Below are 23,058 nucleotides of genomic sequence, written 5' to 3'. Positions count from 1 at the left end.
CGGCGTCGCGCGCCGCAAACGCTGATACCACCCTGTACTTGTACATAACATGGACATGCAGAAGCCTTCAACTGTATTCAATTTGCAAATCGAGCACTAGAATTTTATTTTTAATCGTAACTATAGATTTCATGATCGTTTCAACCAGAAAATCAAAGAAAAACGTTTTATTTATTCCTTAGCGTTATTGAGAGGAAGACAAATATACTATTGGCTATTTTAAAAACCAAACTATAATGACCGCAAAAATAGTCCATATGAATAACGCTGAAATGTGGCTTTATGCCAGATGAAAGAAAAACATATTTGTGAAAGACACGTGTGGGTCTGCGGCATGTCACCATCGTAATAACTAATCTGCATAATTGACTTGTTAGAAGGAACTTATCAAGAAAACGCAATTTGCACCTCCGATTGGTTTAACTATATGCACCTTCATTTTTATTAACATACCTGTGTAGGAATAATTACTGGCAATTAGTCTATTATATAGTCTACTCTTGAAATTGGACGATGGCTTAATCATCGGTAATAAAGTGCAAGTTAGTAGAACTAGGTGTATAGTGGCCGAGTGCCAGCTAGTCACGACTCTGTGAATCTTGATTAAACGCACGTTGGCTTCATACCCCTCGCCTCGCCGCCAAGCCGTCTGAAGGTAAACCTCTTCCTCGTATACGGTAAACACATGCAAATCGAATTTTTATCACTGTTGTTTCATTAAAGTGGCTCAGTATGCAGACAACATTTACGTCGCGTTATATAACAATGTATCTGCGCTATCGGTATCATGATCTGCATACATGTGGAGAACGTTTGATGTCAATTACACGCGAACGCGCGGCTCGGCTAATACCGATTATCCAATATTATCAAGCGAAACGACGCTTGCGTCGCATCGCCTGCCAACGCGACGGTTATTGTTGTTAATCAAAATAATTTATACCCGGATATAATGCGCGGGTTGATCTGCCGAACAACTGCCGCGGGATATTATGAATATTTAATAAGGTAAACAAGATTTCACCGTGAGAAATCGGGGTATGAGATATAGGTAAACAATTCGTATGCGGTTATACGCTAGCATTCCGAGTCCGACCTATCTATGACTTCATGCTTCGCTTCACGCATCGCCCGGTCTTCAGCGAACATTGTGTTCGGTTCCCTCGAGATTTATATTCTGCAAACGAGAAATATTTGCGTCCATTTTACTTTCTATTGTCGTCCGTAGTAGCTTATTTTAAAATATAAAGTCGCCCCCATTCACCTCCGATTTGCTGAGACACTGTAAGCTTTTAACGTAACTTTTGAGACGATGAAGTTATTTCAGAATTGTTCTGAAACTGCAATAAAAACTCGAGTTTACTTGAGACGAGTTTTAACAAAGTAAAATGACAGTTATCAATTCTATATACACAGGTGTATTTTGCAATTATATGGGTTTCTCTAAAAAGGTAAAAGCTTCTATGTGCTGTACTCACACCTTTTTGCATAAATATGTAATTTAGATTTTAGTTCTCTTTTTATATTATAAGTACAAATGCACAAATATGTAAATGTGTCCATGAGTAATGTCGCCACGACCATGGGCCTATTTAGAGTTAGGTATATGGGTCTACTTAGGGTCTCTGAAGGATATTATTAAAGTGTAAACAATTGTTCCCAGATGTGGTTTACACGCGGACTTCACGGAGCTGACAGCATGTGTGGGGGGCGAGCTGGACCGACACGAAGGCTCTGCTGTACACCGACGGTACTTCTACATCACACTGCTGAGAGAACCAGTGTCTAGGTGAGTTGGAACACTATCACATTTTGGATACAAGTTAACGTTCTTTGTTGTGAAATAGGAGCGGTATCGAGACTCGTTTTTAACAAAATTTAATTAGATTTAATCTAATATATAAAATTCTCGCGTCACAGTTTTCGTTACTGTACTCCTCCGAAACGGCTTGACCGATTCTCATGAAATTTTGTGAGCATATTGAGTAGGTCTGAGAATCGGCCAACATTTATTTTTCATACCCCTAAGGGACACTTTTTTTTAATTTATATGGCAAGACAATGTTTGCCGGGTCAGCTACTTGAATATAGCTTTCACATCTAATCCTTTAAATCTCGAGTAATTTACCTAAGTCAATTACTTTAGAGCATGATCTTAAACTGCTAAAGTATATTTATGAACCAGTTAAACGTGTGATCGCAAGTGCACCTTATTCTGATAATTACGTAACAGAGTGTAGCCTTAAATTGGTTCAGTTGAGCGCGTTAAACCTGCAAATAACACTTTGCCTAGTTCACATAATTACTATTATACTAAACTTAGCTTATGCTTTAACCTTTCGTGGCATATATTTAGAACGCAAGCGTAATTTCCTACCGTAAATTTTAGTACGTAAAGCAATTGACTGCAATAATTATTATACGGGTCTCGCTTAGCATAGTTAGGTTAAAAATCGTAGACAAGATTAAGGAATTCGATAAAGTTATTTTTGTTTCAATTTCGTACTCTTTTGTTAATTGTACGGAACATTTTGTTACCTGAATTGGTTACCACAACATCAATAAAACCTACAGTAATTAAAGTAAATGCAATTAGACAACTAGTCGCAATCTAAGAGGCTGGATGGATTATCGAAACATCCGATAACGGACATAACACAAACGCCTTCCAGAACGTTTTTTACAGAATCAGATTTTCATTTTGTGAAAACACATTTTCATGTAATTACATAAATCGTGGGCACGTATTGACATGAACATAAAGCTAAGAGGAAGTGTCACAGGCCATTAAACGTTGGCCGTAGCGTGGCGGACAGTTTAGCCACCTCCTAATACTGTATTCGGAAACTGTCACCAACCCTTGTCAATATTTACCCTCCAGTAAGCGTTTTTCCAAATATGTGTTGAAAATATAAGACGGCCATTATATTTTTAACGTAGGTATGTGATAATGGTGTATGTTCCTAGGTGCTTTGAACTTTCTTATGTATCCTTATCCAATAGGTATGACAGGCTAGCCTAACTTTGTATAGAGTATACTTTGAGTAATAGTCGATAGTGTGATAGTAATAGTGCTTATTATAGTTCTGTGTCGTTATAATTCATCCTCATAGCTCTAGTATAGCTCTAGCCGTGACCAGAAATGTGCTGACGGATAACAAAGGCTTATGTAATTCTTAACACTTTACAGTTATTTAATAACATACAGTATTTATTACTTAGTTTTAAGCGTCAAATGAATAAAAACTTTTTATTAATCCTGAGCCCTAGCCAAGGTGGATTTTATGTCGTAGTATTGCATTGCATCACCACTCTCTCACTGAAAAGCGATTAAGAAACAACAGTAGTGAAATTAAGTAGTTTACGTATCCAATTCTTGAACCAATATTCAATAGTATCTCGCGGTTTGGTATGTATATCTAGAATTGAACAAGTTTCGCGTCTTTCTCCCACAAACTACTCGTCCTCGATAAAGTCTTAATGAAAGAATAACATTCAACTATGAACTTTAGTCTAGTTTAATTTGCATAAACCTTGCTCCATTTAAGATCGTCTGCTATTACAAGTTTTTAAGAAAAACGTTATTTTTGACCGACTTTGGAAATAGTCTATGCATATACATAATATCACGCCTGTTATAACCGAAGGGGTAGACAGACGTGTAAAATACACCCACGTTTCGCCATTAATAATGTCAGTCTAATAGGGGCGAGCCTATTGCCATATACTGGGAACGTTATAGTTCTATGTTATGTCCTTTATTATTCAATTATTATTTTAAAATAGTTTTATAAAAGATCTTTTTTTATTCAGGTACTTATCAGAGTACAGACATGTGAAACGTGGAGCGACGTGGAAAGGATCACGCCACTGGTGCCAGGGGCGAACCGCCACAGGTAAATTATAATACTCTTTATAACATTAATTATTCATTTATCAACAACTTCCTGCAATTATACGAGTCAAGACGGACCACTTGTAGTCATTTTAATATTCAAACGCTATGACATGAATACGCTTATAATATTAAAGACACCTAGGTTATAATTATCTCTTCGGAATAGTAATAATTACAGTTTCTTGAACGTTCTTAGTCACCAGCTCTACCTTCTGTACTTGCAGTAAAATCATCAACTGTAGTTTTAACAATTATAAGAATCAATCATAAGGAGGCGCCCGTAGCCAGTTGCGCTCACCGGGCGGTAAACGATCTGTGGGTTAAGCAAAACCTTGGCGCGGTCATTCTACAGATTGGTGACCCCATAGTGGTATTTGAACAGGGCGTCTCCGTGCTTCGGAGAGCACGTAAAAAGTCGGTCCCGGTTGTTGTCAATTAAGATAACAGTCGTTAAGCCACGTCAAATCCTTCGGGCGGCTTGAATAACTTTGACACTAGGTTGATCACTAATCATACGTTAAGAAGAAGAAGGAATTGTAAGGACAATCATAATGACAATAATTTAACTTAGATAACTGATTTGATCTAAATTTTCATTGAACCGGCTTAGTAGATCCTTGAGCAAATAGGTGATACAAATTGCAGACACGTGTGATGCGTTCTATTTGCATAATTATTTCACGCCTGTAGGTCAGAGTACACGAGTTTGAGTCGCTTAGATTTTATTCTTAGAGTTGGATTAGTTTTATTAAGGAATAGTTTTCCACCCGCGGCTTTACTCGTGTGTAATTTCGGTGAGGAATTTCTAAAATCCTCTCTTATTGCTCCTCTTCACTTCCTAAGAAATCGACATTCCAAATTGCAACTTTCTACGCACAATAGTTTCGTCAGTGCGTTGTCTGTCAACAAGTAACAGTTAGTGAGTCATTCAGTAAAGGAAGAGTTTTGTATATATTGCTATTTTGGTCGTTTTATTTTTAACATACGAAAATTTACAACTCATAACAATACCTGGCTATAATAATCGAATAACACAAATAACACTATATGCTCTGTGTTTATTATTCATAATTAAACTCCACCATATGGTACTATATGCATAAGAGCCGGTTAATATTGCAGTTGACTATAAATAACGGCAGTTTAAAGCGCTATGTACGGCACTAAATTAAACGTATTATTACATAGATCATGTTGCTTAGGCCTTAACTGTTCATAACCTACTTTATCTTCATTGCGATCTGTCCTACAATCAGCAATTACAGTCTAAAGCTGTTAGTATAAAATCACTATTAGGGTGCTGGCAAACTGGCAAAACGGAAAGACCAACTATACACATATAAAGACACTTTCAAGACCAATTAAATACTAATTTACCAAATTTGGTCTTCAGAGCGATAAGATTTTCATCTACTTACGATGATACCTTATGTGTGACTTGACGTTTCGACCGACTAACATAATGTAGGCCTTGGTCGGCAAGATGAATATAAGTTGTATGACCATTAATTGCAACCCTTATTTTAAGTCTATTTCTGGGGGCACGGAAGTGCCCCCGCAAGTCGAGCAAAAAAAAAGCGGCACGGCCGTAACATCCTTTTCTCGAAGCAATTCGGGCTATTTTTGACACCCCTATAATTTCGTTGTGGATAAAACAAGAAGCCTGGATTTTCAGCAACTAATCAGTCATTGTATAAACACGGTGTATTTAAATTTCAGTCAATTTGAACCAGTAGTTTAAGAATGACAACTTGTTAAAATTTTGAATTTTGTCACTCACTGATTCACTGACTCACTGACTCACCGATCATCAAAAGTCTAAGGTACTTCTAGCAGACTTAGAAGCTTAAAATTGTGAATACAAATAGGGTTTAGTGTCTTAATCATGGGAAAAATTTAATATTTTCTAATTTCGGTCCAGTTTTCTAAATACACCAACTGCAGCAATAACTTTGTAATCCCATATAAATGTATAAGATTACAAGGATACATTTGCAGTTAATGAATTATTGTTACTGTAGAAAATAAAATAAATAGGTGTAAATAGGTACCTACTATATGAGGCATAACGGGAGGGGGTAAAGGGTGGATAAGGGTGTTTGGCCCATGAAACTGATCAACATTCCCATAAGAAAATATGTTGAATTATGAAAAAAAACGTCTTTCCATACAAATTGGACTTATGTTCGCTCTACAAAAAGAAGTGAGATGCCATCAAAAACATTCTGTAAAAACCTCAAGTCTCGCCGTAAAAAGTTGTGAGATCTATATAATACCAAGTCGATTAATCTATTTAGTCTCTACTTAAAGGACCTTCTGTCTTAAGTTATTACGTATGTTATTATCATGCCAATTTAAAAAAAATACCTTTAAAACAAATAGATCGACTTGGTCATCGCAAGAAAACACAAATTCGCCATTATTAACATTTCAGGAGCATTAACTTCTTGTCGTGCTGTGTAGTGTGATACATACTAATAATCAAATCATGCGATGGCCAGGTCGGTCTATTTGTTATAGAGGTATTTTTTTTTAAATTGGCATGATAATAACATACGTAATAACTTAAGACAGAAGGTCCTTTAAGTAGAGACTAAATAGATTAATCGACTTGGTATTATATAGATCTCACAACTTTTTACGGCGAGACTTGAGGTTTTTACAGAATGTTTTTGATGGCATTTGATTTTCCGTTTATAAGTAACCTAGATATTTCATTGATATTTGCTCGTCTACTCGAGCGTGTTCCATATGGCCCCGTAGCGTAGGCCCGTACGTGCCATCCTTTTGATCTCCAAGCCGTTTATACAAGAGTTTATCGAAAAAATCTCCCAGTAAACATTCTCGCTTACCTTTGCTTTTGGTCCTCGCATGTTGTATACGAATAAAATTTAATTAGCTTTTTCCTTATCTTCACACTCTGTCCGTTAAGCTAAGTTAAATCACCATTTCATCTACTAAACTTTGTAGTGGTTCAAACATTGTTCGTTGTAAATGACAAGGAAATCGAGTGCAATTATACAATCATAGTACTTAGTATAGACTAGTATTTGCAATGATAATAAAACACTGAATATTATATTTATGCGAAGGCAGTTTCCTAAGTAGATCAACTGAATAAGTAATGCCATAATAGTTTACGACCATAAATGCTTATGGTTATGGTTAGGTTATAATAAGTAGGCATAACTCAACATGAAAATATATGGCTTATAAAAAATGCCATAGCTTTTATAACTTTGAAATAAAACATTGAGATCAAACGCTGCCAAAGTTGGCATAGTTCGGCCAACTGAATTATATCAACTTGATAACATTATTTTTCAATCTGCTCTCAAACTATACATCAACTAGACTTATAAGATTAGTTGCAAGATGAAACAGAAAAACTTTCTTTTGAAAAATGATTTTATTCTTTCATAAGAAAAAAAAAGTTTCGCAGTTTAATGATTTATAGTCTTCTGTAGTTTGCGTAATCCCATCGACAGTTATACGCTAGGGTTGCCATAATCACATAATTTGGCAACAACTGGTGATCGTATTGAGATGTTAGTTTACTAAATATGTGGATGCCGTTGCCAAATCACCTTATAACAACCCTGTAAAGCTTTTACGATACTCATGGAGAGCGCGGAGGTGATCTTATCGTACATTTCATATCTTTGTTTATTTGCAAGTATTGTGCTCAAATTAACTGCACGTTTGGCGCAGTGGTTTAAGCGGTCACCTCGCCGCAACAACCGTAGCGCCGCGTGTGGTGGGTTCGAATCCCACCCGGGACAAATCTTTGTGTGATGAGCACGACTATTTGTTCTGAGCCTGGATGTTAATGTATCTATATAAGTATGTATTTACAAGTATATAAGTATGTTTATCAGTTATTTGGTTACCATAGTACAAGCTCTGCTTAGTTTGGAATCAAATGACCGTGTGTGAGTTGTCCAATAATATTTATTTATTTATTTATTTATTTTAATTGCACGTATTTTTCTGCAGACTGTAACATTTTATAACGTTATCTAACATATTATAATATTATCTTACATTTTATAACATTATCTAACATTTGGGGGTTGACTTGCGCAATTACATATGTCACGTCGCGTCTCTCTCCCATGGGAAGCAGAATTTGTAACGCCACTTACAACTCATTTATGTTCCTTTCACGTTAATTGCACCTCGCATAATGTATGGGTAACGGGCCGGCTGCATTTGCTCCTAATCTTTTGTAAGACTGAATATTATGCTGTTTTATTATCACTTAGTAATTCCATTACATTCTAAAACTTTAAAAAAAAAAAATGAAATCGTTATTTTTATTTATTCACTCATCCGCGAACTTAGTATCGCCTAACAGTCGATTTTTAATAAATACCTAAATAAACACTTCATAGCTCATTTCTTTTCGTACTTCCGTACTTCAAGGAATGTTATAAAAAAGAATTATCGAAATCGGTTCAGCTGTTGTCGAGATTTTCGTTTAACGACACATTTAGCTACACATTTTTTATTATTATTATGGCTTAGGTAGTATTTAGGTACTTTTACTACAAACATGGAAAAAACAACACATAATTGGTCATATTCTTCGTATCTGACAGCAGAATAACAGTCCATTAGAGCGTTATAAATAGTATGTCCAGTGTTAAGTAACAGCGTTTGTATTGTTAATGTCGCAGAGAAAGCAAATAGCGTGACTTTAATCGATTCTCTATGAATTAAAACATCGACTTTGACCATTAACATTAATTAAAATGACATATAACGAGTATTATGTTGTATCTGGTTGCGTGCAGGCATTTTGTACTAGCTCCCCATTGTTCCTGTAACACGGGCGGCGGGTTGGATGAAACCTCCGTGGATCCCGTGGGAAATACGCCGTGTAAACTAGACTTACTCTTTTTAACTTGAACACGAATACAATCAAGTTTATAGTTGCGAAAATGTTTTAAATAAGTAAATTATTTCTTATACATTTTTTTTGAATATTTTATTGTCTAATACGTAATTGTGTTATATATTTGGTATACGTTGATTATTTAATGCAAGTATTTCACATTGTTTATACTTTTTACCGCTGTTAGTTGTTCGTTTTTCAATGTCAATGTATCGTTTATAAATACGTCATTTTTGCATTGGCGCTGTGTGGTAATTACACACTGATAAGTAAAACAACTCTTTCGTCGTATGCTAATTATTCAAATGCTCGTATGTTATATGAGAAAAAAAAAGCATTCCGATTTTATTAAAACACAATTTTCATTAATAATTAGTTCACTAAAGTTTCATGAAAATGTATCATTAACTTCGTTTCGCCGAACAGTTGTTGATGTTGCTAACTTTTTAAACAACTTTTTATGTCAGAAATTTTTCATGGCCTACTATTTTCGATGCCAGTTTTCCTCCAAACCTTTTATCATCAAAGTTTTTATTTCTTATCTCTGCAATATTCTTTTTTATTAAATAACGTCATAATTTAAAAGTCATCTCGAAGTCCTCGTTCCTTTGAATGCATTCGAATGATATGGTCCAGTGCGCAGTTGATTTCAATTCTGTTCAATTGAATAACCATCTTTGTGTCAATCCCAATCAAAGAAAATCTCTTTGTCGCATGAAATGATACACAATGACAGCCATTTGTCGTGTCGAGTGCATTACGACCTCCGCACATATTTATGTTGTTAAAGCCCAAGCTGCATCTCTGAATTGATTTCGCGACCGGATAGCAATTACTGCTGCCCACGTAAGACTGCTCGGAATACGTTCACCTACACAGATACGAGCCGATAAGAAAATATCTAGGCTTGAATTTCCTATGATGTTGCATTTGTAATTGTGTGTGCTCTTACAGAGCAAAATATAGCATTCAAATGAATACAGAATCGTGCGATCTCCATTTGACAGTCTCACGAATATATCGTCTGATTTAACAGTCACACGTAAGAGAAAATGACTGTACTATTGGATATCACCATATTGTTACGCATCAAGACCTGTGCTTAGCGATAGGAAAAGTGTTCAAGTTTACAATACTTTCATCATCTGACCCTTAGGTGTGAAAGTCTACATAATTATGTTTCAAACGCATTATAAACTGATTTCATAAGCATTACCATAATTGCTATTAGATAGGCATTACGCTCTTTATATGGGCAAAGACTTTACATTATTTCTTTGTTACAGGTGCGGAAGTCCCACCTTGTTACAACGGCGACTCCTGGCGCGGTGTGACGTTGGAGGAGTTCATGTCTTGCCCGTGGAACTTAGCCAACAACCGGCAGACACGCATGTTGGCTGACCTGGCGCTAGTCGGGTGCTACAACGGTACCCTGAGACACAGGACCGCGGAGACAGACAGAGTGATGCTGGCTTCAGCGAAGAGAAACCTGGCTGCTATGGCGTACTTCGGTCTTACCGAATTCCAAAAGGTTCGTGAATTAATTTTATTTCTTAGTTATTAGGGATACCGACAATCTTGAAAAGTTTAACGTTGAATAGGTTCCCCCGTAAATTGGACTAAATAAATATCAAGCTCAAATATCGCGTGTGTAGACTGTGACCAATAACCTAACTTAAAATATAGTACTTCTTGTAAGAACATGTATATTTATAAGGGACACTTTCACAACACTTAGCTTAAACACATCGTAAATAGTTCCCTAATGCAGTTGCAATTTATGTAGTCGTTACCTAATTTGTATAGTAAAGATACGTATGTTTCACACCCAGTGCTAAACTATAGCTCTCACTTCGTTATCGCCACTTTCTACCGATCGTAGTGCAGGTGTCGGGTAATGCCTAAATTAGCAATGCTTATTGACTGCACACACGCTATTCTGGTAAAACCAATACAACACATTTTCCCATTAGCCTAAGCCATTATCAAAATATTAAACACCTTTCCGAAGTTCAAAAGCTACCAATAAATACTTTCGGCGGCGATATTTCACAAATTTATCTGTAAAATACGATCACATATTTCAGTCCCACCCTCACTCCCTTGTCCATTTTGTTTAATGTCTAACAGTCCACCGATATCTGCTTATCACAATTTATTTATTGTCTACCTACCTCGCATCTAACCTCACTTCGATCCGGAGACCTAAAACTAGGAACACTTAGATAAGTTTCAAAGACGAAACCTAGTTTTGAAACCACTCAGAGTTAGTTCCACGTCGATGAATAATAACTGAGGGATTAAAAGCTTTACTTGTAAATTGAGAACGTTCGAAGAAGACCTTAATGTAGACATTTGATTCCACTTTAGGCTGACTTGAAAATTGCATTCTATTCGGCCTGCTATCTTAAGCTACGTGAGATCGCACTTAAGTCATTGATTATTTAAAGCGACTTAACCCTGCCCTTAGTAGTGAGGAGTGTATCCAACCGTCCGTGTCGTAGTTTATACCGGGATCAATTATTTAGTATCCGTAGGATATACGCTTGTACGTACTCGTATATCTGAAACTAAACGACTTGACCGTACTTTCAGCTATATCTTTAATAGTGATACGAATTTATTGTGGACGTCATCTTACTCCTTTTACATTTCTAAACCAATTTTATACACATACACTGTGATACAACCAGTTTCATGACCTGTATAAAGATGTAAAAGCAGTCTATTTAAATCCAGAACAAAGTTTGACCGATTTTTGTTCGTTGTCTGTTTGAGGAATCGTTATTTTCTATACTAGTTCATCTTGTAATCTCGCTACCATCTTGTAGTCACTATCATACTATGTACCAATAATTTGTTCAGTATTTTCTTCTATTTAGACCATACACTAGCCCGTTAATCCTATCGTTATTACGCTGTAAAACTGATAGCAATTTTATTTCCTTTGTGCTCTTCACGCATAAAGTTAAATCTCGGCTATTGCAAACGCGATAGCCGTGCTCGTACGAGCGTGCGAGAACATTGTACAGTGCATACGTCTCGGCCTCACGGGGCCGTATATGTACGTATGTAAAATTCAAACGTCTAGCACTTACATTAGTGTTAGAGTTCTGCATTTTACATAAACGCCGCACTTTGTACAGCTTTGTTGTTGGATTGTCTAGTCTTACACTTAAAAAGTATGAATTTATAATGTCATCTCTGTAGGCTTTTACGTTAGTGGCTACTTTTATATTAAAGGATCGTGAACTGTGTTACCTTCACTACATTAGATAAGAGAGTTTTCTGAAACTACGAAACGACACGTATTACGATTTCTGCGCACCCCTTTTTACTTTCACATTTATTTGTGCCCGCCTTTTTCAAGTATTGCACATTTGACTTTTTAGAAGGCTTCACAAATCACAGATTTGCAATTTTGTTTTCGTAACTTTCAGCAACATTTACTGAAGGGCAAGATCAATTTGATATTTAAAAAGCCTCGAACATAGACACGGCAAATGGCGGACTACATTTTCTGCAAAAATATTCATAAAAGTGGTATTTCTCACACAAGCATGATAGGAACGGTAAAAATGCATTACGTAAATCCGTCTGTTTTAGTGGTTCCACATCGCCGGTGTGTCCAGTGACCTCTGGCGTAGATAAGCGCGCCATTATTTGCACTTGAATCATTGTTGTCGTATCTGCGACGCCATTTCTCGCCGCTCCACCCCGACCCGGACTATTCTTTGTCCCAATGAATATTCATTGCTCATCTATATACAATGTATGGCTCAAGTCGGATTCGTCGTGCAACCACTAACCTGTTTTATATGGATTCTGTGTGCACGTTTTTACAGTTTACCAGTTTAAAATATGTATGTAGTAGGCCGACAAAACTCAATTTAAACTCTGTCACGGGTACGTTCATAAAGGTTAAAAAGCGTTATAAATATTGGCCGATATTCATGAAAGTGGATCGGTTTTGCGCTGACATTTTGTTGCACAGAGCCCTCCTGAAGGTGAGAACGAACGCCTTAGTTATGTACGCTCCCCGGGGCCGGGGGCGCGAGTATGGTTTATGTAAAGAGTTATGTTAAGCGTCGGGCTTCAGGAACTAGGTTGCACCGCCAATGAACCGTGCTTTATGTACTGGGATCTACTGTTAAGCACTTTTTAGAACGATGTAGTGTGAGTTATTACACAAGTCGTTTTAAATGCAGTACACCTTGTGAACTTTAGGCGGGCTGGCTTCTAACTTTGGTAAAGGAACAAGCTCTAACATAAACCTTGGCAAGTTTCGTTGGTATTAGTACACAGTAGAGTTTAACTACATCTTGTTATTTCATTGACATAGTCCTGCAACCTGTTTGAAATTTTCAAAATACATATATTGGGAAAACGACATGAACTTAGTATGACATCACAGACTTTTAAATTTAGTGTTGTTTGTCTACTGTACAGGATTACTTAATTCGGGAATCATTTTGACATTTTCGACATACTACATAATTATATAAATCACACCACTTTTTCATTTTTCGATACATTACATATGTACATTAAAACGTCAGCCCTTAGGTAATTAGTATAACAACATAAATGTAAAATAATCGTTTACTACCAAGCCACGTAATCAATGTTGCCATGTGTAGTAACATGACTTACCTAGATTCCGAACGCGACCTAAAATCGACTAAATACAATCTAAAGCTTAACGAACAAACTTAGCAAATAACCTGAACTACGCTTCGAGAGTTAAAAATAAGTCTTATCACGACATTTTAAAGGGCTTACGTCAAAATATAATATTGTGAGCAATGTAACTCTGGCAGTTAATGGTTGGCAGCTAATCAATCTTGGCTGTCGGGTTCAAATGTAAAAACCGCACGTAAGAAATGAAAGGTGCCTTGTTCGTAAAGCAATTAAATACAGTATGGTAGTACCACAGTGTAACTATGGTATATTGAGAAAAATGAGCTTTTATAACCATCTGTGTTCATCGGTAAAAAAAAAGTTAAGCAATCTGTGAACATTCCATACCTCAAAATCTGTTTCGTAGTATTTAAGGCACGTTAAAACAAGAAGTAGATCCAATTAATGCCACTGTTGATAAGTCGTTAAGTCTTTATAACATTTGAAGCACTAAGTTTAAAATATCATTTCGATAAATAGAAAAATAAGTCACGTCCTATTACAAGTCTAGTCGTAAAGCGATCGGTTCATGAAACGTTAGAGGTCGGATGTACCTCGCAATACGCTAGGGAATCTTCGATATTCTGTATACGTTCGTCTACATACATTTCACGTCACTACCTGTAAAGTTGAACAGTTGAAAACAGTTTAAACTAAAGTATGCAACGAGACATGATGTCTTGGTAAAAATGCAATTGAAATAATGTCGAAGGCTACGTAACTTGGGACACACGTTTGTCATCGTTCTTGAGTGAATGCTGGATTCACCTGTCACAGGTATACATATTAGTGTTTCTATATTTTACTTTACCTTTTAATAGTCCCCCAACCCGCACTTGGCCAGCGTGGTGGACTCAAGGCCTAAGCCCTCCCTAGTTTGGGAGGAGACCCTTGCCCAGCAGTGGGACAGTAATGGGTTTAAAAAATTATGTAACCTGTTTGTAATTCAATAAATGCATAAATAAATGTTTTATGATACTGTTCAGACTAAGCCCGGAAAACAGGCTTCCTTATTTTCGGACTTACGATTTAAAAGCTACTTTTTGTTGCTCTATAAAGCCTCACTCACTGCATTTAATTTACTCTGTGGTACGAAGTTAACCCGAGTTAATTTATTGTCATGCGAATAGGGTTGATATCAAGGGTTATGGGTTTACAATAGGTATACAATTACGTATACGTTGCGTCCAAGGTTTCGTCCTTGTTGCGTTAGCTTTATAACGGAAGCTCCCTCGGGTGCTGTTTTATTGCAAAATAGACTGACTGGTCTGTACCGCGATTTGCCGATAAAGTGTGAATTTTTGTACTTAAGTAGTAAAAGAACAACATTAAATGTTACGTTTATTCTAATAACGTATCTTTTGCGATGATTATGCCTTTATATATAAAAATCGTTCTAATTTAAATATTTTTATCAACTTCTTTAAAGAAATAAATGCTGCCTAGCCCAATCTCTGTCTACAGCGATATCGAAATCGGCTGTAGATGAAACGGTTTTTAATCATCCACGAAACAACAATAGCCTCTTTCGTGTATTTCCAAATTATTCATTTCTCGAAATTGTTAAATAAAAATATTAAAAAGGATTTCGGCTTTACGAGGCCATTAGAAATCTGAACGTAGCTTTTCGTTAAAGAAAAAATTAAACTACACAAATTGGATTTTTTTGTAGGCATGAAAAACTTGAATAAGTTATAATTAAGCCTAACAATTTTCTAAGTAATATGGGTACAATTTTACTTAAATTCTAACTTTTCATTTTTGAACGAAAATTTTAAAGCCCATTAGTAATGAAACGCCACGCTGTAACATTCTAATTTAAATATTTGTAATATCTAAGTATAATCGAATAATATTTTGTTTTAATCTGCATGGTGATAAGACGCACAATTGCGGTTGACCACACAAACATGAAATGCTGTAACGTAAGACAGTTACTGCCAAATGTATTACTAATGCCTTTATACTGTGTTGATTTAGATCTGTAGTGGCTATTATTGCTCTATCACTGTTCGACTTATACCTACCTTCGAAAAGAAAATTTGACTTTTCGTAAGAGTCGTATTCGGACCTGAATTCAATTGAGTTTGAATTGTAATTACGAACTTTTCCCTGAATTGCATGTTATATTTCTAGTTGTCGTAGTTAAAAGCGCTCTGAGAAAGCTTACCTTTGACGATTTGTGTTATAATTTGCAATTTTATAAAGACAATCATAATTTAAAAGAAGAAAGGAAATATCTGAAGGTATAATTATTATGGGTCACGTCATGTTTCCATAATTTCCCCATCTTTTCACCCCTCCGGCGCCATCAACACTTTAGTGTGCTATAAACTGTGCGATAGTGTGCTATCGGAAGGCGTGAATGGAGGTGATTGGCTAGTACATTTGACGACTCGAGTATACTGCACCGACTGATTCTTCGGCTCCTGCTATGAGTCATTAAACCAAAGTGCCATTAGATCAATAATGCTACTACTGTTCTCACTTTATAGCTGCTCATAAACGATGATCTCTTGTCGACCAAAACTCTCAAGTCTCAAGTACCATCACGAAATTCGTAGTACAAGTTCTAATTATCATGTACTTCGCTTTGTTAGATAGTTGAGTACATAGAAAATGGCTAGAGGCCGCTTTAGGTGATGAAACTTTGTGTGAGGAAGAAAATGTGTGTGTTCAACTAGTTTTAGGAGATGGGTATAGACTCTGTTGAAATTCGTTTATCATAGATTGTACCCCCAGGAATTAAGTGATGCTCGGGCCTTTCTTGTCGGCATTTCGTATGTAGAAAAATTTACTGACGTTCGCTGTTGTTGACCAATTACAACTTAATCTCAGGTAAATAAAAAAAGGATAGTAGACATAGACACGGAATTAGAGTAAAATGGTAAATATTTATAATAATTATACATAAAACAGAAGTACAAGTATACGACAACAATAGAAACGAGCGAATTTCAAATAGTGCAAAGCTACTCACGTATTGACGTAGTTAGTGATAGGTCACAATCACAAACTATAGCCAAGAGACGCGACAAACACAAACATTATCCCCGAAGCTGATTCCAATTAGATTGCATATTAGATTTCGAAATTGGCCACTCTATTGGGATAAACTTCATGCGCAAACTGGAGATCAGGTATCGTGACTCAAATTTGAAACTGCACCCCTTATTCCAAACTACAATGTACAACAAGTTTTACCTTGGGTATTGTTAGGTAGCAATGTCAATTACTTATTTAAATTAATGCAATTATAATGTTATTATGTTACTAGTATTCTTACAACCTAGCAATGTGAATTGTAGTACATTTTAGGAAACTTACTTAATACCCAAAAATCCGAATAAAACTGCCAAACATTTATTAATCACTAAAATAATTTCAAATAAACATTAAGTGTCTATTCGGGAAAAGTGTTTCAATATTCAATCAATCCATCAATTGTGAATGATGATTTCTAACAACGTTTGTATTGTTGCAGATATCTCAATACGTGTTTGAAGAGACATTCAACCTGCTGTTCGCGGTGCCGTTCACGCAACACAACGCGACAGTGTCGGGGGCCACCCTGGCGGCTCTCTCACCGGCGCAGATCGCACACATCAAGCGGCTCAACTCACTCGACCTTGAGCTCTATGAGTTCGCCAAAAACCTCATGTTTAAAAGGTACCAGAGCTAATACTTTAGTTATATTTTATTTTATTTGTTTTAGACAACTCCCACACTAAAAATTGCCCTTGTGTTGCGGGGACTTTTTACAAATATACAAACAACGGACACACAGCACAACCAGACCCGAAATAATTTTATTTGTGTGATCACACAAATTATTGTTCCGTGTGGGAATCGAACCCACGACCTCCCGACGCAATGGCAGCGGCGTGGTGACCTTAACCACTGCGGCACGGAGACAGTCAGTCAGGATTAATGTAGATCTATGTATGAACAAAAACATAAGTACGTACGTAATCCTATCTCTGATATATGTCCTTTCTACCGTGGTGTGAATCCCGTGAGTCCCCCAAATTCAAATACGTCGTGCTAAAACATCATTAACGCAATGGTAATTTGCCCTCAACGATTAATGCCTTGAACAAATAATGTCGGCTTTTGGCTGAAGAATGGCAGGAGCATTTGTGTTTAATGGAGAAGCCAATGACAAAACACTCCATTAATTCTGTAACAAAGTCTTTGTGCGATTTAGTTTTAAGTAGGTGTTCACGTTACACACCAACGACCTTTACCAGTCGAGAGATTCGTTTAAAGGGACACCCATCAATTAGAAGCAGCTTAAAGACTAGTCAAATATCAGATCCTCGCAGTCCTCGATTCAACAAATTCGATTTCGTAAATTCTTTTTAGCCACCCTTTGATCGCAAACGATCCGGCTAGCCGTATGTAAGAGTCAAAGTACTTTATTCTGTATTCTATTTGATTCGTCTGTAGTGTTGGTCACAATTTCTTCGCTATTTCCAATCGCGAATTCCAGTTTTACATAAAATCCAAATTTTCATCTCACCAATCTCGGCTCACCAATCGCAATCGCAATCCAATTTCAAAGAGGATAGCGCTATAACACTAAGCTCGCCCACCTAGTATATTTGTATCGCTTTGATAGCATAAAACCAGTTATTTGTTAACATTTTTAGTAGTTCGACACCCGACGATGGAATAAACGAAATTCCTTATAAAACTGAATCTCTGTGAAGTTCGGTGAATGCGTGACCGATTTTTTTACATTCACACAAACAAAATGTTATCAAGTAAAGATCGGCTGTTTTACGTCTCGCACGGCTCACTAATAATGCGGTTTAACGACGTGAAAGGTTTTTAGGGTTCCATATCGGCGGGTGATAACGAAACCCTTTTGTTAGCAGCGCCATCGTATATCTGTTCGCACGTTGTTAAAGTACAATTAGTTTTAGCTCACCAGTTTACGGATCTCTTTTGTTCTCTGGTGTAGTGATTCTAAAATAACCACTATTCCCTAAGCGCGAGTTGCGAGTTAAATTCACGCTTGGCCAAATTTTCTCCGCATACGATACATATTTATTTTCCGACGTCGACATGTCGCCGTGACCCCGAGGATATAAGTTGAGAAACGTCGCTTTAGATTGGGTTTCTAATCTAAGGGGATATCAACTGTGCCCTTTATACCGCACGTTTGTGGTACCCAGGGTTGATTCGATAGAATTTCTTTTATTTCCCCACTACGCCCCGATACTGTGGACCGAGTAAAAGTTGGATAACTGTGTCAAAGTAATTTTGTCTCGGAGAGAATTTTAGCCGAGCTCGGGCACGTATGAAGGAATTCGGTATATTTGTGTTGTTAATTGAGCCGTATATGCTTTGTCGGAATAGTTATTCGCGTAGCGAGCGTACGTGTTCAAAGTGCTCGTAGCGTATCAACACCTGCGCTCCACAATCGTTTGACCTAATTACCTCTGCGCAGATTCGAAGCTCTGAAGAAACGAGACACGGACTTCGAGTACCGGTGGCGGCACCTCGGCGAGGTGTCGCGCGCCGGCGTCACGGAGTTCGACTGGGACAGCAACCTGGAGGACGCCACCACCGAGAAGTACCGCGGCAAGTAACGTCTCCGAGCCGCCGCCTCACACCACACCCTAGTGCATACACTAGTCATAGATAACCACACTAATTGAATAAATAACGTTATGATTTATTCATCCGTCTCGCCGAGACATCATGTAAATAAATATGCGTTAAGTTTCACAGAGCGGAATGTGCAGAACAACTAAATCGATTTAGTCCGCCCTGTACAAATGAGTTTATTTAATTTTTATTAATCGTCGTGCATTTATAAATATATTCAAAAACTTTGAATCCTAGAACTTTTTATATTTTTGGTTACTTTCGACTACGGTTTTATAGTTTACATTTAATTTATAAAATGCGCTCTAATCCATCCCTTATAAGTAAACTATACATACAATATATTATAAATATATCTGTAGTAGGTATTTAATGTTAAACTATATTGTTGAATGAATGTTGACGTTTGATAGATACAGGGTAGGTAATGCATCTAGGTTGAACCCAACGAAGTGTAGTGTTTAGCGTAACCATTACTAGTAACGTGCAGCGAGTTGACAGACAGTCCACCACCGTGACCACCGTGACCACCGTGACCATCGCGACCACAGTACGTATGCCAACTTTATAACTCACTTGATCTATTTTAAATTATCGACGCTCCGTATCAAAACGAATGCTCAAAAGTGCAGTGAAATGTAAAATGAATTCTCAAACTTTGAGTAGTATTTCATCCTATCGTAGTGGAAGTTTTGAATGGGCTCCGAGGTAAACGGCGGTAGTGAGACGGCATCATTGACGTCACAATTTATTTCCCAACCAGCTTTTCTCATTTACAAAGAGACAGGATGCGGTCAATTGCGATTGTTTGTGATTGAATCGAGACGGGTGATTGATCGTGTCGAGTTGATTGTGCGAGTTTTGTGACCCCAATCGCTCTTGAGAGCGAATCGCTTATCTACTTATCAACTAAATTAATGATTACAGATCTCCAATTTTACTCTATACTTTATCTTGGAGTCCTTTAATAACAAAAAAAAAATGTGTCACAATTCAATAATCATTCACAAGAAATATTGTCCGATATATTTAACTAAGATGTTCGAACAATATTATAGAATTTCCATTGGACGCTTGTGAACGAGTATCGATAGCTGTGGCCGGTAATATTTAATTTCGCCTTTGCCGATAGAACAATATCGTTAGTGCTACTCCCTCTGTTCCCAACGCCCGTAAAGGAAGCACCTCTAATAATACGCGAAGTACAGTCAAGTGCAAATAAGACTAAAGCTACGAAATTCCATGCACGTCAGACATAAATTTACATTTACCACTCTTCCTACGTTATAGATGATATCATTTGAAGAGCACTCAATCGTGTAGTGCATCTATCTTTAGTCTTACGTTGCATTTATTTCACACTTACTGGAGTTTGTTTGAAATTTTCACATTTTGATGTTCGTTTTTTATTATTATACTTTCAAAATTGGATCATATAAATTCTCATCTTTAAAAATTTGACCAAAGAACAAAAATGAGTGCTATGTATGTTTGTTCTCATATTGATATAAGCTTATGGTTAAGTTTTACAATAAAGCCTGTTTAGCGCTAGTTTAATTAAAAAAAGATTCGTTAAAACATAAAAAAACACCGTATGATTAAGTACATTAGAACATTATGGAAGTCATTATTTTTAATTAAACTAACGTGTGCAACGGATATTTTACTCATAAGTTTAAGACGTAATCTGTAAATAAGATCAATTGTGTTCTTTATTGTGTTGTTTTTATTAGATTTGTATGAGTATCGATATATTTGTACACACGTGTGTATTCGTGAAACTCAAGTGTTTTTATATTCGTTCTAGTTCTTTTGTATTATACGTAAATAGAAAAAGCGTGATTGTTGAGTTCGTCAGCTATATTTTGTATCTCAGTCACGTTTTCTGTGGCGTTATTTTTTGCAGAGACAAACTGCAGACATCATCTAAAAGCAATACCAGTGTTCATTTTTTTATTATTATGTTATAAATAGTGTAGAGAACGTCGTCGTGTTCGCCGACTATGTAATTTTGGCAATGCTCTTGACATTAGATTAATTGAATATGGATGGCGTAGCATTGGCAACATCATTTGCATATTTATAAAATCAACGTTCTGTATAATGTTCGCAACTATTTTAAAGCAGTTCTGCAGTATTTATTTCAATTATGTCAGTGGTAATAAAGCTACAGCTATTATATTGAAATCGAAATACTCGAGGCATCAACGAAAGTAAACTGCAACAAACGAGTCTATACCGAGTGTTGTCAATTTATTCTTAGTACGAGTCCATTTCGAGCTATACCATTACTTGTAATATTGAACTCTAATACCTGCACATAAAGCCGAAAATAACGTTAAATAATACCAGCTTTAAAGTATAAGGGAATTGTGTATCAAAGCGAATTTTGTTTTTAAACTATTTGAAACGGTCGGTACGAGTCGCGACTGACTTTACAAACATTTTTTCGGTAAACATTTGTTGTAACTTGTCTGTTATTTTAGCGAAGTATTTTCACAGAGCCATTTTACTTATTTTGTATTCCATATTTACTGCATTTATACTACATTTTTTTTTGTTTTTGCCCGACTAATGCATTTGACAGCTATTGAATCTTTTTTTTGTATAGTAGACTAATAAGTTTTTGTAACAAATTTTAAACCTATTTGATGGCACTTGCAGCAACAGAAAACATGTAAAAATATTTATTCAATAATAACTATATTTTGTAAAGAAGCGAAATGTATGTAGTTGTGTATATAATTTTGTAATGAATATGTTCGGATGCCGAATAACAATGACAGTAGTGCATGCCCTGTACGATTGGTACGTCGGCTCTAGACAATAATGTTTATAGGTCGCTTCAATTTACTCCTACTGAGTTGTGTGCGAGCCTGTGTGTATGATATAACAACATTTCTTTAGATATCTAGATAAAAGACATTTACGAATTACTTTAACCCTGTACGAACAATGACATCGCTTATCTGTCAAAACTGAACTTGTCGCGTTGACGTTTATTCAATTTATTGGAAAGTACGTGTTGTACAATTTTGACAGGTATGTTATAGTTGACTGTACATTTTTTATTTATCTCATTTATTTGAGAGCTGTCTCAGAATCGATGTTACTCTCATAATTAGTTTATTGAATAGAAGTAAGTATCGATAAAATGTATGTATATTTTTCTGTGTGTAATATAACGCTAAGCCCTGTGATATGAATAAAAAAAACAACAATTGCACCCAATGTTTTGCAGTAATATCCTTTGTTTAAATCTTTGGATAATTTAATTTGAGAATTTGCCTTTTTTATGCTTGACGAGTGTACATATAAAATTGATGGTACGATATTGGTGTAAGTGACGTGGATGACTTATAAACGATGGGTGCATAAGCCATAAGGTAAGTTAGCCATATAGAGCACGTAAACGTTATTGTGGTGACATGATAATAAACTAGATACCTAATAGTAATGTATCGTATGTACCTATAGCACCACCGGTACGGTTCGCGTTGTCTAGTACCAAAATTTAGCGTTTAGTTATGTTTTTTAAGTTCCCGACTGAACCAAAATATAGTACTTTATATTGTGTTAACGATCACCGAGTAATAAAAACAAGCGAAACTACTCTTTAGTTTTATTTCGTGGCACATACTGCGGCGTGAAGTTAACGACTTGCGACATGAGATTTATAACCGCGTCTAATGCAACCGTACGCGGAATGTACCCAAACTCACCAGTATCAGATAAACTCTTAATTAAGTAAGTATGCGCGTGAGCTATGCGGGGGAAATAGCCCAGGTCCAATTAAGTTCCAGCGTTATAAAAACCTGTAGCCGGTAAGTTGGTTCATTTTTCTAAATATGTCCATATACGGCGAGAGTGGGAATGTGTGGTGCGGCGCGCGGCGTCGCCCTGCAACGTGCAGGAAGCTTGAATGGTCGAATTTGCATTTATGTCATTAGGCCGCATCCGTCGGACG

At 36.5% G+C, this 23,058-nt stretch overlaps 1 protein-coding gene across 1 annotated transcript in view; it reads left to right on the top strand.

Annotated features, from left to right (window-relative positions):
* Positions 1–22,703, top strand: part of Hs6st (heparan sulfate 6-O-sulfotransferase) — a 65,171-nt gene extending 42,468 nt beyond the window's left edge. The window contains exons 4-8 of the mRNA XM_076128443.1: positions 1,664–1,789; positions 3,814–3,896; positions 10,082–10,326; positions 16,960–17,144; positions 18,931–22,703. Coding sequence (XP_075984558.1) covers positions 1,664–1,789; positions 3,814–3,896; positions 10,082–10,326; positions 16,960–17,144; positions 18,931–19,072 — 781 coding nt within the window. The 3' untranslated portion in view covers positions 19,073–22,703. The remainder of the gene's footprint in view (positions 1–1,663; positions 1,790–3,813; positions 3,897–10,081; positions 10,327–16,959; positions 17,145–18,930) is intronic.
* The last annotated feature ends 355 nt before the right edge of the window (positions 22,704–23,058 follow it).

The sequence above is a fragment of the Anticarsia gemmatalis genome, chromosome 2 (assembly GCF_050436995.1).
Source record: "Anticarsia gemmatalis isolate Benzon Research Colony breed Stoneville strain chromosome 2, ilAntGemm2 primary, whole genome shotgun sequence".
Taxonomy (NCBI): domain Eukaryota; kingdom Metazoa; phylum Arthropoda; class Insecta; order Lepidoptera; family Erebidae; genus Anticarsia; species Anticarsia gemmatalis.
This window is presented reverse-complemented; position numbering and strand designations above follow the sequence as displayed.